We start from the raw sequence: 19,907 nt of genomic DNA on the forward strand, positions 1-19,907 counted from the left end.
GCTTCTCTCTCGCGGCTGGTAACAAGAAGCTGTATTTCAAAGAGTGCAATACCCGCACCCACCATTTGGTCTAAGGGCCTAACAGTTGACCTCCTGTGACCTTGACCCCCAATTAATTGCATTGAAAATCAAACTTCTCCATTTTTGCCTGACCAACAACACAGCTTAATCCAGATCGGGTCAAACATTTCAAGCTGACGTTGCCCTCAGACATCGACATTATTTTAACTTTTCACATTGGCATTGATCTTTGACTGCTTGTTCGCAAAAGCTAATCCCTTTACCCTGTCCTTATCCTAAACCTTTCCATAAAGTTTAGTCCAATTTGGATAGAAAGCTTTTTAAGTTGACCTTGCCATGCGCTCGTGATCACTGACTCTGTTATAAAAAGTGAATCTCTTCTTACATGCTTGACTGATATCCCTTCCACCATGCTTGATATAAACAGAATAAAAACCTCAAATTGGTCTTCCAAGGTAAAACTTTGTCCTGGCCCTCTGACCTTGACCTTCGAGGTATTTTTCAAAAAAAAAAAAAATTGGTCAACTCTCTGACTAACCCTTAACCCTTCCACCGAGTTTGGTTAAAATTAGGAAGAAGTGTTTGAGTTATTTTGTTCTCTCTCTCTCTCTCTCTCTCTCTCTCTCTCTCTCTCTCTCTCTCTCTCCACACACACACACACACACACACACACACACACACACACACACACACACACACACACACACAAGCACGTTTGTGTGTGTGTGTGTGTGTGTGTGTGTGTGTGTGTGTGTGTGTGACTAGCCCTCTGTTAGTTAGCAAGGAAGCAAGGATTTGTGCTTGAATGAGTTTGGAAGTAAAGAAATCTCCAGACGAAAAAGAGTATGAAAGTTGTATGCATAGCAGTGAGGATGGAAGTTTGGAAACAAGGAAATTCTGACATTAAAATGGGCATGGAAACAAAGAAATCTTTGCTTGACCACGAGTATGGCAGTAGTAAAGAGATCCCTGAACCAGTGCATGTGGATGTAAAGACACTGAGTACGGAAGGAAATAGATTCCTTCATGACAGTGAGCATGAAAGCTGACATCTCTGTATGACAGTGACTATGAACATAAAGGCATCCCTACATGACAGTGAGTATGGAAGTAAAGACATCGCTGTAAATGTCAGTGTCGAAGTATAGCTATTATGTAGCAGGGCCGGTCAGCGCCTGCCTCACGCTAGGGAGCTATGTAGGCCTAATCTACTCTAGTCTTGTCAAGTACACACAGCAACACTGTGCAACATACACCTAACACCACATTGCAGGTTTTACAGAGAACTATGTACTTTTCAAAGGTGATCTACATATTTTGTTTGTTTACTTGTAGGCTTACGTGTATGCAGTTTCATATTAAAATATAGTTTAGATCTATTTGGTCCAAAAACTCGCATGCACTTTTTAAGCGCACATTTTGATTGCAATCCATTCTACCATAGAAATGTCTATCTATCTATCTATCTATTGCCAGACGCCTCAATCCCGTTTGGGGTGGCCACAAACAAATCGCCTCCATGTCGTCCTGGCCCCCGCCATTTCACTGCCCTGCTCCCAACTCACACCCCCCTCTCTCATATACCTCTCCACCCCATCTCTCCATCTCATCCTCTGCCTCCCCCTCCCTCTTCCCCCCTCCACCTCACTCACATACACTCTCTTCGTCAGTCTTTCACCCTCCATCCTCTCCACATGGCCAAACCACCTCAGTGTGTTCCTCATAACACTTCCTATCACATCCACATCCACACCACAACGCTCCTTTATATCCTCATTCGTCAGCCTGTCTCTCCATGTGACTCCACAGGCTCCTCTTAAATAACTCATTTCCACTGCTCTCACTCTTGACTTGTGTCCCTCCAGCAACGTCCAAGCTTCACTTCCATACGTTAGAAATGTAAAGTCTATAATAGACTTTATTTATATATCTAAGATTCTACAGTCTTTGGCTGTGAACCTGGGGGCCCCACCAAAAATATTCCCTAAGGCCGGCCCTGTTATACAGAATGGCACAATCAATACAATATTTATGCAATTTATTGAGGAACTGATATTTACCAAGGAATTAACAGCACAACAGAACATCGAAACATGTGTCCTGAGAGGAAATATTGCACTTCATTTGCCTTTAACTATAATGTCTTGATCTTTTCTTGTTACCTCCAGATTTTTTATTAGAAAACAAAAATCTCATGTTCATGGGGTTAACAAGGCTACAATGAACCCCTCCTCTAAAAAAAAAAAAAAAAAAAAAAAACTCTCCTCCACTAAAATAAAGCAGCCAAAGGAGGCAAGTACAGGTCATAATAAAGACATGCTCAGGCAAATGGAGTTAACGTTTTGTCCTAAATTCTTTTCTAAGCTAGATATTTAGCACAGCAAAGTACACCAGGTGGAAATAGATGCTGTGACTTTAAATAGTGGCATTCTTTCCAAATGGGGGCTTAAACCCCCAACCCTCCCTTCCCCGTGTGCACGGCCTTGGTGTATTCCTAATACTTCGATTTATTATAGTTTAATGCGGAAAATAGAAGAAGGACGGAAGTCAAAGCAGAGGAGACGATGACACATGGCTAAAGCCGAATGTACAAGCAAGGCAGGTAATCTTTAAGGAAACATACTGTAGGTCCGGACCACCTCTTAAAAATTAACAAAATTTTTTGTCCCACCTTTGAACTGATTCAGCGACGTTGTAAAGGTTTACAGAAGTGCATTTTCGAGTATGAAGGGCGAATCCCCCGAGCTAGAACCAAAGGACCATTGTTGAGAGATCCTTAGAGACCGTTACATCTTTCACCATTTAGAGTATGAAGAGGATCCAACAATAAGCAAGGATATTATGGTTGAACAAGGGATAGGTTAGGTTAGTATAGGATAGGATTAATTTGGTTAGGTTAGCATACAACAGGTTAGATTAGGTTAGGATGAATACAACTGGGTTAAGTTACAAAAATTCAGGTTAGGTTTTGATAAATAGACATTGATAAGTGCAACTGGTTCAAAAATGACGTTCTACGATGGGGTCAGTCTGTCTTCGCGCACCACAAGATTTCGTCCGTCGTCATCAGCGCCACTGTAAACAATCACCCCTTATTAATTTTTATACACTTTTCACCACTTTCAAGAGAAAAATTATTAAAGCGAAAACTTTTTTTTTTTTTATTTAGGTTCTTTATTTACAATGCAGTACAAGCCCCAACACTCTGGAGAACACTGTTGCTGAAGGCCAAGCAGGGAAAAACGAAAACTATCTGTCTATCTATTTGCCAGGCGCCTTAATCCCGTAAGGGGTGGTCACAAAGAAATCGCCTCCATGTCGCCCTGTCCCCCGCCATTTCACTGTCCTGTTCCTAACTCACACCCCTCTCTCATATACCTCTCCACTCCATCCCTCCATCTCATCCTTGGTCTCTCCCTCCCTCTCTCCCTCTCCACCTCACTCACATACACTCCCCTCGTCAGTCTCTCACTCTCCATCCCCTCCACATGACCAAACCACTTCAGTGTTTTTCTCCTAACGTTTCCTGTCACATCCAAATCCACATCACAACGATCCTTCACAACCTCATTTGTCAGTCTCTCTGTGTGACTCCACATGCTCCTCTCAAATAACTCATTTCCACTGCTCTCACTTTTGACTTCTGTCCCTCCAACAAAGGTCCAAGCTTCACTTCCATACGTTAGAGATGGTATCACAATACTGTCATGTAGTAACGTTTTCACTTCCATGCTCCCTTCCCTGTTTCTTATCACTGCTTTCAAGGAACCAGCAACCTTTCTTCCTTGCTGTACACTTTCAAGCACTTTACCCTCCAAACTTCCATCCTTACTCATCACACTATCCAGGTACTTAAACGCACTCACATTTTCCATTTCCTCCTCATCCAACCTCACTGTACATTCACTGACTTCACTTCTCTTGAAGACCATAACTTTACTCTTCCCTACAATCACCTTTAGATTCCGTTTCATACACACTCTCCTAAACTCATCCACCAACCCTTGCAGCCACCCTTCGTCTTCACTTAACAACACAGTATTATTTGCAAACAACAGTACAGGGAGTTTCCAAACACTGTCCTCTCTCATTAGGGCCACTCCAACATCCACTGCCCTACCTTGGTTCTCTTTTATAATCCCATCCATATACAGATTGAACAACCATGGAGACATGACACATCCCTGTTTCAACCCAACCTTCAAGTAGAAAAATTAACTCAGTTCACTATCCACACGCACTGCAGCCTTAGCACCCTCATACATACTCTTCACAACATTCATCAACTTCCCATCTACTCCGTATGTTCTTAATACTTTCCACAACCCTTGTCTATCCACAGTGTCATATGCATTATCCAAATCCATGGAGGCAGCATGCAACTTCTTTCCCTTCTCTAGAAACTTTTCCACTAAAGATCTAAGAATAAATATCTGACCTACACAACCTCTTCCCTTCCTAACTCCTCCCTGTTCGTCTCCAACTAATTCGTCTGTTATTTCCCTAACTCTGTCAATAAGTATCTTACCTTATACTTTTCCTATTACACTGAGAAGACAAATGCCCCTATGATTACCACACACTTCTTTTTCCCCTTATCCTTCGTACAAGGGAATAATTACACCTGACTTCCAATCCTCCGGGACTCTATACTTCCTCCCAGGCCAATCTACACATCTTCTACATCCATTCTTCTACTATCTCTCCCTCCTGCTTCAGCATTTCACCACACATTCCATCAATTCCCGAGGCTTTCCCCATTTTGACTTTCTTCATTGCTTGCACAACTTCCATCCTACTGATTTCTTCCTCTCTTCTCACATCCCTCCTTCTCCCAGCCATTCCCCAGCCAATTATACTCGCAAAACTTTCATTCTCTATGTTCAACAATTCCTTAAAGTGTTCTCTCCATCTTCTCGCTTTTTCTCCCTTCACCACTAGTAATCTACCATCTTTATCTTTCACTCCCCGACTAACTTTATTGTCACCCTGTCTAACTCTACCTCTTTCCAGAACATTTTCTTATATTCCCTCCACTTTACACTCAAATTCCTTCCAAATTATTCATCCTCTCTCTTCTTACTCTCTCTTACTAATCTTCTCACCTCTCTCTTCCTCACTACATACATAGGCGGATCTAGACGGCTATTCTGGGGATGGGCCAAGCAAGAAAGGGGCCCCATAGACGGCTATTCTGGGGGGAGGAAGGGCAAGCAAGAGAGGGGCGCCCTCTATTAGCCCTCTTATTTAAATTTTCACTACTTGTGTCGTATATATATAATTCCTATAAGTAACTTTTGGAAGGTTAGGCTAGACATACAGTGAACGTTTTCTATAGGAAAACGTTCACCACTGACCCCCTTTCCACACACACACACACACACACACACACACACACACACACACACACACACACACATCTAAAGATACTTTTGTGTGTGGCATCTATATGTTTGGGTAAAGGTGAGGTGCCCGATGCTTCTTCTTGCCTATGGCCCTAGGAATTGAAAGCAATAAGAGGCACAGCAGACACCTGGAAGGAATTACAGAGGGGCACCAACATACCTCCTGGGGGGGGCCATGGCCCCAATGCTCTCCCCCTAAATCCGCCAGTGACTACATGTAACTCTCTTCTCTATCTCAACTTCTTCCACGCCCCTGTTTCTCAACCACTCATTATATGCTTTCTTTTATGCCACAGCCTGTCTCACCTCTTCATTCCACCACGCGGTTCCTTGCACCCCCTTTAGTCTTCTCTTCACCCCACACACCACCTCACTGAACAGATCTCTTCCGTGAATATCTTGCACACACCTTCCAAGTCTGCCATCTGCTCCAATCCATATTTATCCAATCTTTCCTCCACTTCTCTCATATTCTCATCCTGAACGCGCTCAAAAAACACTCAAAGAATCCCATGAAGAGCTAAGATAAAGAAAATACAGAATTAACTGCACAATATAATGTTCCATCAGCTTTACAAAGCTCTGTTGATCACCCCGACAGGAGCTACAGTTGCCAAACTGTCATTAAATTTTTAATTTAGTATGTGAGTTTTCTTTGAGGACACAAAGTGTTGGTAAAAAAGTCTGTTACTCTTGAGGGTGTTGACAAATGTTTATATACTAAAATATTTGTTATATTTTTATAAATTTTTCAAAAGCCTCTTTGTAGTCCGGCTATTATATAATTGTATATAATAACTACAGAATATAATTAAAGTACACGTTTTCACATGGTAGGAGTAGAGACACTTATCTAACTTCGATATCTGTCTGTAGAGTGTTGCCATGACAACCGCATCAAGTATTTACGTCGTCATTGGGCATTAGAACGATGCGAAGAAATACCGAATCGGAGGCCATTTACCGAATCGGCACTTTTAATTGGAAAATATTATCATTTTTGTGACAGTAAAGGTTCATACAAACCTATTTATCGGAAATCCGGTCAAAATTTTGTGTTTCATGTAACTAATAATAAAAAAAAAATGAGGATTTAGAGCGTAAACATGCTAAAGGTAACGAAAGTATTTCACCTTAATTCAGCTCGCCAATATGGCCAACTCGCCTTCACACTTCTATTGTGCATAAATATTGATATGAATGTATTGAATTGAAGTATTTATTGTTGTAAAAGGTATATTTTAACACATATCAATATCTTTATAATTCTCCGTACTTATCATTCACTATAAATTTTTTAGAATATCTGGGGGGTTTGAGGTATTTTTAAGCCTATTTTATGGTTTCTGGAATAAATTCTGGCATTTAAGTAGATGATGTCCTTTGTACTATTTACAGAGTTTATGTAACAAAAACTGCTTAGAGAAGGTAAAGAGAGAAAGCTTAGTGTGGTTGTGAGAGAAGATACGCTAAATTGTCCTTTGGAGTCTCCACAGACTTGTCTCACGACACTTCGTCCTCTCTCTAAATAGTACAAAGAACATCATGTACTTAAATGCCAGAATTTATTCCAGACACCAAAAAAATAGGCAAGGGAAAACACTACTACTCTTAATATAGCCCAAACCTCACCGCGGAAAAATTTCATATTGGATAATAAGTCCGGATAATTATGAAGATATTATTATATGTTAAAATATGCCTGCAAATAATGATTTTCATTTCAAATGATTTTCATTTCAAATCACTATTTACGCAAAATAGAAGCCTGTCAAGGCGAGTTGGCGAGCCGAAGGTGAAATACTTCCGCTAACTTTAGCATGTTTACGTTCTAAATCTTGTTTTTTTTTTTTTTTATTAATAGTCAAATGGAAAACACAATTTTGATTGAATTCCCGATCTTTAGGTGTGTATGAACCTATATGATCAGAGGAATTATAATATTTTCTAATTAACAGTGCCGATTCGGTAAATGTCCACCGATTTTGTAATTCGTCGCACCTGTCGTGGAAGTAGGTATTTTGCCGTGATGTATGGTTGCTGGTATCTATCTTAACTCTTACTCACTTCAGTACTTACATTTACATTATTTTTGAGAAGTATTTTCTTAGACATACCAAGCCATCGTTTGTACTTTAAATGACATTCTTCTGTGTTTATTTTCAGGAAGACGCAGGATGAAGTTCAGTCCCGAAGCGCTGATACAAACATACCTCTACCCTCTCTTCTATGCCAATACCGATGAAGAACTCGTCACTCGTATGAGCTATGGGGTAGTCATATATGGCATCCTGACCCTCATTATGAAAGAGGCACCCTATGGCAGATATGCTAATTCTTCTTACGGGTTTGGGGTGCCTGCCAGATTTGCCTGGGTTGTGCAGGAGAGTCCATCGTTTTATATTCCTGTTATCATGGTGGCTTATGGTCAGCAGAGAACTTATAGAGGGATAGTGAACCAGCTATGCCTCGGCTTGTTCATCATGCATTACTTCCAGAGGTATATACAGTATATTCAATTCTACATTGCGTCATGAATGAAGACCTCCTTTTCTTATGTACGGTAGTTGTTCAGTGATGAAGCAGTTACTCATAACAGTTTTCATTGCTAATCATTATTTATTTATTTTTAATTATTTTTTTAATTTTTTTTTGCTAGTTTTTGGCCAGTGTAAGTATGTCGTAGGTGAAAATGCAGTTTACCAGTGCATTTGACATCAAGATTTGTATGTGGCATTTGACATGTATACAACCAAAAGCCTGTCAACCTAATCTGGTATGAACGTAACACTGTACTGTACTGTACATGCAGATGTTCACATAAGTTATATTAAGTTTCATTATAATACAGTACATGTATTTTAATTGTTTTCTGTTGCAGTGTACCACTGGAAGTAGATGACTATATACGGTTTGGTGTGGGAGGTTGTGGAACATTATATGGTGATAGTAAAGGCAGAATATTGATTTCAGAAGGGAGAGAAAAATATTCGTTAATAAAGTAGCTCATTTTGCAACTGCCAGCCCTTTAATAAAAATTACTTCAGACATCATGAAGGAGTTGTATAACTAGGTCACTAAACACTTTATGTTTCCACCAAATTAAATGTATGCATCTTATACCGGTACCATTAAAGCTCTTGTGAATAGTATAGGTGTGCCCAAGGCCCTCATATATCATTCCACGGATGAAATTGTCTGGTGGTAGCTGGAAAGTAATATAAATTGACACCATCATTCTGAAGGTTTTAAGGATCAGGGGAAAATACTAGAAATTAAAAGAGCAACACTGGTATTTTATGATCCACATTAGTTTGTCTTATAAAATATTCCGGTAATGTGGTATCTCCTATACTTTTAACCCCATCAATACACTAACGTCTTTTTTTATTCATGCAAACTACCTCAAGGGAATTTTATGTAACTGGGGAGAGACTGCTTAAAATGGAGGAGTCAGCTGTAGTCTTCAATTACCCCTTAACAGAGTGCAGTCGGGGCCCTTGCTAACTGCCGATGGTTGCAAGCCATGCTTATGATTTCAGATTTACAAGCCAAATAAATTTTCAGTAGCCAAACTGACTGCGAGCCGAAATATTTTATGAGCAGTAAATATATTTACCGTATTTATTTCCACATTGTGATGATTAGAATCATATAATGAGGTTTTAAACATTCACAGTGGCGACAAGGAAAGATGTAATAATCGATCACAATGTGCTTTTTTGTTCATTTAAGTGAGATTTACTTATTCTGTAGTTTACTGGGTTTTGAAGTTGATGTATTTTTCCCCGCCAAAAGGCGACTTGCATGTGAAATTTGTTTGCCATAGGGAGAAAATACTCGCATTTGCAAGCTGTGGCTCGTCAAACAAGAACCCTGGCAGTTAAAAACTAAAGAAAATTGTCAGGTAGCCTAATAGCCACAGTTTAGTAAGATCGCTTGGTTAATGATCCACTAGCTTTTAGGATTGTTGTCAGTGAACTGTTAGAATTGTTAATGGTGACAAGTACAGTGCACAGAATGCTATGGAGTAGAGTACTATCCATGTGACTTAATATAGTGAGTTGTAAATTTTAAGTTTATGTTACCATCATTACTCATCTTTTCAGATCTTTCATCTTCTCACTTCTTATGAAGAGTGCTAAACCAACACCATTTCTACCATTCTTCTTTGCCTTCCTCACCACTGCTTATAATGGAATTCTTCATGGCCTCTACTTTATAAATGTCTACCACTACAAAGATGAAGTTTGGCTTTACAGACCAAACTTTTACATTGGTAAGACTTAACTTGGTAAAATTATAATTTCAGTTTACAGACATATATACCGGTAATTTACTGCAGTACAGTTAGCAATATTTTTTCAAAGTATTTGTCAGACCTCTGCCTGTAACAGGGTGTATAAAAGCCCGCATTGCTTAGAGGCAAAGTGTGGGATCCTCTCTTTGGTTCATTGGTAATGTGTACGCGTATCAAGTGCGAGGGCATGAATTCTAATCCCGGCCAGACCAGTGATTTTCATTTCAGTTATTACATTGGTTGGCAGCAGTATAGAATGTGAGGTGAGGCTTGGAGGCGAATGATGCTGTTGGTTAGCTGACAGCGTCCTAGTCCATACATCCTGGGGATGAGCTGTTTGGTTTGGTCCGCAGCGTCTCCAATGGTAGCCTCCGATGCTACACTACCGTGTGTTCGAAACTGACCAGATTAATCAACAAGGGGAGAAAAGTGTGGTGTAATGGGGTGTATAAAAGCCCACGTTGCTCAGAGGCAAAGCGGGGGATCCTCTCTTTGGCTTAGTGGCAACATGTGAGCGTATCAAGTGTGAGGGCCTGGGTTCGCATCCCGGCCAGACTGGTGATTTAATTGTTAAGTTTCAGTTTGGTTATTACATGCCTAGTATTCTGTTACATTGCCACAGTAGAGTATGTAAATTTCTGTATGCCATTAAAGACAGTAATTCCACCTACATCAGAGTACGATATTGTATGTTGTGGCCATCACCTTTTCTAATATACCGGATATTACAAATCACTATACCCAGTGCCAGACAACTAGTCTCTCAAGTCCTGTCCCCCTCACCCACATAGGATGCTGTGGACTTGAGGCCATGACTTCAGGAAAGGGACAGAGCTTAAGAGACAAGTTGCCTGATGGCAGGTATAGTGGCATGTTATCCATTTCCTGTTCATTGTGATTCTGCTGCACACACACAGCATACAGCTTTAGTACTGTTGACTGCACCTCATTCATGTATCATTTCTTAAAAAAAAAAAAAAAAAAGTGTAGGTACAGTAGCTACATCTGACAGTGTGTACAGTATCTCAAGATATGTACAGTACACTACCTACAATATGCTTTGCCAGGATGAATTAAAATCCCCTGCATTGTTTTCTTCATATTTCAGTTCAGTAATGTTACCAGTAAACTTTTGGAAGATTGCTTAGTGTATTCTTAGTTATATATAGAGTATGCAGATGTGAATTACGTAAGATTGTAGTAGCATTACTGTACTTAGTTTTGCTTTCATATATGCATGGACTTGTTTTATCAATACAGTATTTTAATTTTCTGGATTCAGTTATCAGGACTGTCAGTATGAACTGCTGCTGTATACTGTTTTTCAGATCGGTGTAGTTAAATGGAATATTAGTTTAGTGAATAGAACATCCGAGTCATAGCGACAACCTTGCTTAAGCTCAGTTTTATGGAGATGACTAAGGCTTTTTCATTTTTGTTTTTGTTTTTGAAGACTCCAACATGCTTGCATGTGTCAGCCTTGATCACCTTATGGTGGCTCTCTGTGCTGCTCAGTCTCTGGCAGCTTCCCTCTTTAGTCCCTTATCCCTGAGGTCACATTCAATGACTTCATCCCAGGTCTTTTTCGGTCTACCTCTTGTGACCCTACCCCCAGCATTAACATTTTCACTTTCTGCATCCAGTTATCATCCATCATCCTCTCCACATGCCCAAACCATCTCAATCTACCTCTCTTCATCACAACACCAATACAGTACACTCCAATCCCGTCCTGCCTCTCAACTCTTCCATTGTAAACCTGGTTCCCCCAGGCCTTGCATTCAGGGACGCACTGCACATCCAGCTAATCATTGCCATATACTGTATATTTGATCTTGCAAATATCCTCTTCCTTTACTGCCCAGGACTCACTACCATACAGCATTACGCTCCTAACACATGCCACATACAAAGATCCCTTAGCGTGGATGGAGAGCTCTCTCAGTGTCAGGAGAGGCAGCTGCTCCCTGGACTTCATCGTTTTTTTTCAGTTACAGTATGTAATGCCACCAAGGGAAGATGGCTGGTTAATGATCCTTAAATGTACTAGGTAATGGTTGCCTAGCCTTGAATCCCTACACCTGAAAAGAGGTAGTACTGTACTGTATTGAATTAGATTTTTAAATTTTCAGACTGAAATACAGTAGATTGTGAATTAGGATAATTTATGCAGTCATGACTTGATTTACGATTGGATTACGTCAAGTAAGAACTGATTTCATACAGATAAATAGTAAATCAGTGTCAGTTTAACATGAGTTCAGTGGGGATGCATTGAGTGTCAAGGGCCACATTACCGAAAATTTCAAAAAACATTTCTTATACCTATCAGCAGTATGTTATAGGCCAGTCCAAGTTATCACCAAGGGTCCCCCTAGGAGCTGGGGGACAGCTGGAGGGCCTGGGTGATCACTCCAGGTCATCAGGAGGTGGTGATGAGTGATGGGGAGAGTGAAGCAATGAAGCCAAGAGAGTTCATAGCAGTGTGATGGGTGGATAGCAGTGGGATGAGGTGGCAGGAGAGAATGGGGTGTGACAGCAGGAGAGGGATGCAGTGTTTTCCTACCCACAAGTTTCAGTATTTCACACAAAAAGATGTTATCTCTTCACCCAGTATTACACACTTGCACTGTTATTTTGTGATAGCGATGGTGTTTTGATGTGCATGTAAACATGGGGTGGCCATCTTGACCCAAACATATGGCTCATATTGTGTGGGTGGCATGCACCTGCACAAGATCATCATAACGACGCTCACAGAAATTGTATCAGTCATTTTCGTTATTGTTAACTCGAAAATAGGTATAAATTTTCATTGATCGTTATAGCCGTTGATCGCTTACCAGACAGTTATTTACTGGGGTGAGACTATATTGTATCTGATAGTGTTGGAGAATGGATGCCTTTTTATTTGGAATATTCTGTTCTTTAGTTACCATACAATGTTGTAGTTTCCCGTTTTATACATCGTACATCCTAGTCTTTCAGCATTCTTCGCTTCCACAGGATTTTGCCTATTCCTGTATGGCATGAAGACCAACATTGGAGCAGATACAGCATTGCGTAACCTAAGGAAAGGGGATGAAACTGGATACAAAATTCCCACCGGTTAGTTTAATGGCCACTTTTCTGCATCAGCTTGGCTAAGTTTGCTTTTTTTTTATCAGTACGATAATATCTTTTTTATTTCATTTATACATTCTTCAGCAAATTTTTTTTCATTCTTCAGTGCCAGGGTGCCTTTCTAAACTGAATCAAATCATCTGGTAGCAGCAAAAATGCAGTGATGGATAAACAGTGACATCCTGTGAATATGTTAAAGGAAGCATTTCAATCAAGGGATCGAAGAGATTGAGGTTATACAGAGAGAACATACATGAATGGGGTGGAGGAAAGGGCAGTGTGAAAATGTGTATGTTTATGCCTATGAGTTATAGTCAGGATTCTGGGGACTTGAATGATGAATGAGTGAGGTTGTGGCCCATTCAGTTGGGCAGACTTTGGTTACTTTCTCATTTTTTTTTTTTTTTTCTAAATCTCCCTAACCCCATCTTAGGGTGGGAAAAGAGGTATGGATGATGATGATGATAATGATGATGTTTGAGGATGGGTGGATGCATGAAAGTCCAACAAGCAGATAGCTGTGATAAGTAAGTGAATGTGTGAGAAAATGAGGTAAAACTATAGCAGGTGAAGCAAAAGATTAGAAGGATAGAAATGAATGGATAAAGTATCTATGACAGTTCGAACATTGTGCCTTTTTCTTTCCAGCAGGTGGGGTGAGATAGGCACAGAAATCCAGGAAAAGGAAAGAACACGATAGTGGGAGAACTAATTAACGGCATGCAGAGAGAAATAGGCTCCACGCGCTTTCATTCACCATTCAATCCTCCAGAATCCAAGTTTGTGATAGGTACCAGTACACTTGTTCCACTTATAGCTTCACATTTACATATCCAATAGAGTCACTATCATGAATGTCAAGTTTAAAAGGGGTGCCAAACCCTGGTCATTACACTTTCATGCAAAATTCATCCATCCAGTTTGATCCTTTGTTAGTTCCTAACCTCATCATTTTCCATACATCTCTTTCTCACACTCACATTTATCATATATACCCACCATGTTCTTGGCTTACCATACCTCCTTCTGTCTCCAGACTCACTCAGATATACCCTTTTCATCACTCAGCACCTATTCTCTCCACAGACCACACCACCTAAGCATCTCCCTTCACCTCGGGTATCCACTGACATCCTTACTCCACATCTTTTGCAAATCACATTATTTCTTATCCTGTCCAATCTGCACTCAACACAGATTCCTCAACAGTCCCATCTCCAGGGTTTGTACTCTTGTCTTTTAATTTTCATGCCACACTATAGTCTCATACCCATGTGTTAGAGTAGGCATTAAAACTTTGTCATTCAAGCCTCTTTCATCTGCCACACTGAGACCTGCTTCTCATTAAGGCTCTCATAACACCTGCAACCTTCCATCCCATTTGCCTTCTACTTTCCACTTCATTGCTTAAAGTATTAATTATATACAAATGCATAAATTCCTTTCCTGACACATGTCCCTAACTTGTCGTCCATTATTGTTCTCCCTTAGAATTCCATAGCACCCTATCACATCACTTACAAGATCAGTGTCAGCTCTCCCATTCATGTCACTCATCAAAAACACTTTATATGTTATGAATATTGATCTTTTTACTCCATCCAGCTGATCCAAGAACCAGTCTTGTCTGCCTCACCTCTGTCATTACAAGGTGCATGTGTAACAAACACCACCACATTCACCTTCTTGAACTGGACTTTGACATATATTTATATACCTCTTGAACTGACACATTTGCAGTCATTCATTCCCCTCAGCCACTCATCACTCAACAGCAGTGCATTTTCCATGTGCATTCATACCTGGCCTTACATATTTCACACTCTCTCACTTCTCCATTCCACACCCTGTCACCTTTGTTTCATACTGTACTATCATGGCAAAGCTAGCACTCTCAAACACATTCTTGACCTCTCCCCTCCTCTCGTCATTCATGTCTCCCACATTCCACTTGGCCATATGACCTGCCTATTTTTTTTTGGGGGGGGGGGGCAGGCTCTAGTCAGGTACTGGACTCTTTGTGGCTCTCATATATTAGTGGGTTTTAGAGGCAGGATGATGATGATGAAAACTGGGGTATATATATTTGGGTAGCAGTAATGGTTTTGCATCTTTGATAAAACTTATGCAGTCTGTTTACCAGTGGCATTATGTTAGTCAGGTAAACTGTGCTTGATAAGTTCCCAGAACGAGGATTGCATGCCTTTTCTAGCTTGACAGTCCATGGACTGGTTAAATCCCACAGGTTTAATCAGGATAACCAGATAGTGCTCCGTAGGATGGAACAAAAAATATTTTAAAGTTGTGGATGAGTGAGTGAGCAACTTCCCTTAGTATTCCGTTGATAGCTCCTTTCAATTTCAGGTATAGCTGTTTTCTTATCTTTGTTTATTTTTTTGTTTGTGTGCATACCATTGTTATAGTTGGAAACTGGATTAAGATGACCATGATGACGAGCAGTTGTGGCATGAGTTAATTTTCCATATCCCGCAAAGAATGGAAAGTCAGTGGTTTACTTAAAAATCGGTACTGCATGTATAAGAAATAAACGTTGTATTCATCAGGTGGCTGGTTTGAGAAGGTCTCTTGCCCTAACTACTTTGGTGAAATCGTGGAAATGTGGGGATATGCCATCGCCAGCCTTGCCCCACCAGCCATTGCTCATGCCATTTTCACCACACTCTTCCTTACTCACCGAGCTATCCACCATCAAAGGTATTTTTTTCTTTACAAAGGTTTATCAGATTTACATTGGACATTTTTGCACAAATTGGCACCATACCAGAACTATATATAATGGCAAATAATTTAGCTCATGGCACACCATAAACCCATTGAATATTATTCCAATTTTGGTCAGAAGAGGTTTTATGCTCAGTGTGTAGTTCCTTAGTTCTGTCAGCTTGGAATGTGGTGTTGTGTTAATTTCCATTTTATTTATCTTGCTGACTTATGTAGTCTGTCCTGGAAGTTCCCCGTTTTGAGAACTGTCTTGACAGAATTCCTCAGTCTGTTCAGTTTTCACATGGCTCTTTCTTTTTTTCATGGGTGCATTCTGTTTGTTATCATGATTTCTTAGCCTTTTCCCTGCCAGAGGTCTCTGTTAAGCTGATTGAAATTGTCTTGCATTTGCCAGAGCAAATAAATAGATAGCATGGTACTGAACTGTTAAATAGTTTCCAGCTTCTTCCTAAACTGACTTTGCTAATTTGATGTCAGAATACAGTAGGTGAGATGTCTTAGTACTATTGAGAATAACTCTTCTCACATTTGGCCGGTTAATTTTGTACTCCAGCGCAGTAAAGTATTATCCATCCATCCATCATCCACTCCCATGTTGCCCCATGAGGAGCATAGGAACTCGGGGCTAGGCAAGTATGTCCTGACATTTAAGATGAGAGTGACCAGCCTCGCTCATCCCTGAGTGGCATTATGTGAGCAATACACCCCAACCACCCTTTGGATATAAACCTTCTTGTAGCACTAATTAACATTCAAGCACACTCAGTGTTAGTTATTTTGTATTTTGTCTGCTGATTCGTACCACCCCTGTGTGTTTCTCTTCTTTCATTCCACAACACTTTTTACTCTGCTCTTTCTGTCCATCAGAATTTTCAGACATTGTATGCACCTGTACCCTCATTTTTCTCTACAGTAGGTCTTGCCCAAATTGCACTTCTTAGGAAGAAATTCCTTAACCTCTCTCATCATCATGTCTCAGTAAGGATTATTCATTATTTACTTCTATAAAGCTTACAGCTTATCAGTTATTTCTTTAACCATGTGGCCTTAGGAATCTTTTTAGTGGCCTGTAAATCTGTCAAGCATTAGCCAGAGTTAAAAAGTTAACACATTACTGTAGTTACATTTTTTTTTTTAACATGCAGTAATCACTCTAATATCCGGACGCCCAATATCCGAACATCCCCACTACCTGGACATAATCGTCCTGGGATCCAATATTCCCAAAATGGTCCAAAAAACCTCAAAAATTAAAAAAAAAAAAAAGATTTTTTCCCGCCCGTTTCATACTGTACTTTTTTCCATACTATACTTACCTCATTTCACTCTTTAATGTCCTTTATTGGTGTGAATAGGGGGTTAGGAGCTATGCATGTGCAGTAGGAAGGTGTTTTTCTGAGTTAGGCTGGGTTAGGGTCCATAAGTACCAGAATGTTTATTAATGTATGAACATACTTCTAAACCCTCATTTTATGTTTCTTTTGCATTTATTTCAGTCATTATGTGCCATATTGGTGTGATTTGGGTCTTAAATAGGTGCTATGCATGTCCAGAGGGAGTTGTATAGGTGTTTCTCTGAGTTAGGGTCCATAAGTACAAGTCCATAAGCTGGGGCCCAGTATCCGGACAGAACCAATATCCGGACCTACCTATGGCTCTATTACATCGGATAGTGGAGTAATTACTGTATATATGCTGTAAATGCTGGGGAGCAAGTAAAATTACTTGCTGTTAACTAGTACAGTATAAGACAAATAACATGTTAACCACAGTTTAAAGGTTAGCACTGCTTCATTAGATTATGAAAAAGGAGAAAAGCTTCATTAAAAAAAAAAATCTGTGGCACTAGAGCTTCATTGCATGTGGCATTATAAAAATATAGCATAATGTACTTCGAACATTCTGGAAGCATTATATATCTAGTTACTTTTATAACCTGCGAATGTTGCCTTTTTCAGGTGGTACATCAAAAAGTTTGATGATTATCCTAAATCCCGCAAGGCTGTGTTCCCATACCTGCTCTAGGGAGAGAAGCAATGGGTAGGTTGTTGAGAACCATTTTATTATTTTCAAATAAATGTTGTAATCCATCAACAAGTATAACTTAATGATTCCACTAGTCATATTTTGTGACTAGTTTTAGCAACTGTGAGATAGTGGGAGGAATCTTGACTGCTCCTTTGATTAAAAGCTCCAACCAATATATGAGTGGCATTTCTGTTCCTTGCCTTATCATACAATAATTTATTGAGTATATCAAGATTAAAAATTGTCAGAAGATATTCCCTTTATCCTAACATTTCCCAGAGTTGTTTTATCTTTCCTCTGGAACTTCAAGGCCTATAGCTATTGGTAGTTTGTGAGGGATGACAGATAAGAGTGTGGAAATACTGGAATAACTCTCAGGTTGTGTAGTGAATATTAACCATTCAAGTGCTTATATAGCTGTGGAAATGTAAGATAAAGGACTGACTTTGTTTATTTTTCAGATGATGAGTTGTGCCCAGGGATATTATGTATGAACATCTGCTGGCTGTGTTCCTGACATTAACTTAGGAGATCATCAGCAGGTTAACATATATTATTTTTGATGTTGTAGATGACTAACACTTGAGCCACTATATAAAGGCTTGTATACTTATGGTAATGAGGTATGATTTTAGAAGAATACAGTAGACTAACCTCATGAACATTTTATTTTTTAAAAAGTAATTATTAATGCCTTATTTACTTTTTTGTGCCTTAATACAATACTGTTCTTTCGTACCATTTATCATCATCAACATAATCCAGACTTTCTCTCCCACCCCAAGGTGAGTTTGTCCATACTGAAAGGCCTTTTACATGTCTACAAGTTCCTGTTTTGTTCACTTGTCGGTGGGAGTGGTAACTCGGTGAATCACATTACCCCTTTCCCTCTTGCATAGATAGGGCCCCATCACACACCTGACCTCTGAGTAGTGAGGCAAAACACATTGTCATCATTATCTCTCTCTCTCTCTCTCTCTCTCTCTCTTTTTTTTTTTTTTTTTTTTTTTTTTTTTTTTTTATGGTAAGTTTCAGAAAAATTGCCTCTCTAATTTCCATTGTTTCCTATGAAGATTTGTCAGTTACTTCATGTTACAGTACTGATTACATAGAAAAATATTGAGATATTTTGGTACACATCACTGACATACAGCAAAGAATGCCCATAAATAATGCCACCAGCTGCATCTCAGTCTGTCTGCTGTAAAGATATTAACACGGAATTTGTACAGATACAAATTTTGCTGCCATCATTTTGCTAGGTTAATTTAGTTTGATGGTGAACCCCTCCAGCAGAATAGATAGCTTTCAGATGTACAAACAACTCATTGGCAAATGCCAGTTAATATAGAGTCACTTGTAGATACCACTACATTGAGTGTGTGTGTGATGAGTACCCCTATATGCTCATTGTGATTTCCGTGTTCCCTGAGATTAGTGAACTCATCATGTATAGTATGTTTGAACAAAAGTAGATGAAGTGAGAAAATATATTTTTCAGTACACAGTCCAACACAAACTTCAAGGATCATATATTTGATAGCTTGCTGATGTGCTGTATATTTCACAGCTTGATAAAAATTGCCTGGTTTTTGTATAAAAAAAAATATTTATAAATGTTTCCCACCAGAAGTGATAGAAGACAGTAAAATTCCCAAGAAATTACAGTACACTTGGAATAGGGAGGCTGCCAGAGATCTAGCAGCTTGGAGAGCCGCGATTAGGTGACCAAGGCTGACACATGTAAGCATGTTGGAGCCTTTATAAACAACACAGTACGATGCAAGTGAACTGATCTGTCCATCCATCATCCAGTCCTATGTTGCCCCATGAGGAGCACAGGAGCCTGGGGCTAGGCAAGTTGGTCCCGACATCTAAGATGAGAGTGACCAACCTCTCCCATCCCTGAGTGGCACTACGTGAGCAACAAACCCCAGCCACCCCATGGATATAAACCCACACTGGCTCAATCTGACTGGAGCGCTTTTATTGCCCATTAAACCACCAGTTGCCATAATTTGGTTATATGGTTAGCATTCAGCATAGTAAATGGTTGCCTGGTGTACAGGAAACCATTTGGCTTGTCATTCAGTGTAGAGTCACCCATAGGCAGAAAGAAGAGGAAAGAATGAAGGAAAGAAAGACAGAAGAGAGAGTGTAAAAGTGAATTGAGAAGGTTGTAAATCAGTGTTTTTTAAAGCATACTTTATAACTAGTGAATATAGTTTTTAAAAACATTTATGTCACCTTATAAACCAGACCCTGTCAGACACTTGTTGGTCTTGTAG

General features: G+C 39.7%; 1 protein-coding gene across 1 annotated transcript; it reads left to right on the forward strand.

The window, feature by feature from the left end:
- The first annotated feature begins 7,603 nt into the window (after nucleotides 1–7,603).
- LOC145407761 (3-oxo-5-alpha-steroid 4-dehydrogenase 1-like) lies at nucleotides 7,604–18,541 on the forward strand. The gene is made up of 6 exons (XM_080278631.1): nucleotides 7,604–7,926; nucleotides 9,536–9,705; nucleotides 12,733–12,834; nucleotides 15,414–15,564; nucleotides 17,550–17,631; nucleotides 18,081–18,541. Exons 1-5 carry the CDS (start codon nucleotides 7,604–7,606, stop codon nucleotides 17,614–17,616), a joined length of 813 nt encoding a protein of 270 aa, XP_080134757.1. The 3' UTR covers nucleotides 17,617–17,631; nucleotides 18,081–18,541.
- Nucleotides 18,542–19,907: the final 1,366 nt, after the last annotated feature.

Source organism: Coenobita brevimanus, chromosome 74, assembly GCF_032717465.1.
Source record: "Coenobita brevimanus isolate Jiangsu-jjx chromosome 74, ASM3271746v2, whole genome shotgun sequence".
Taxonomy (NCBI): Eukaryota; Metazoa; Arthropoda; class Malacostraca; order Decapoda; family Coenobitidae; genus Coenobita; species Coenobita brevimanus.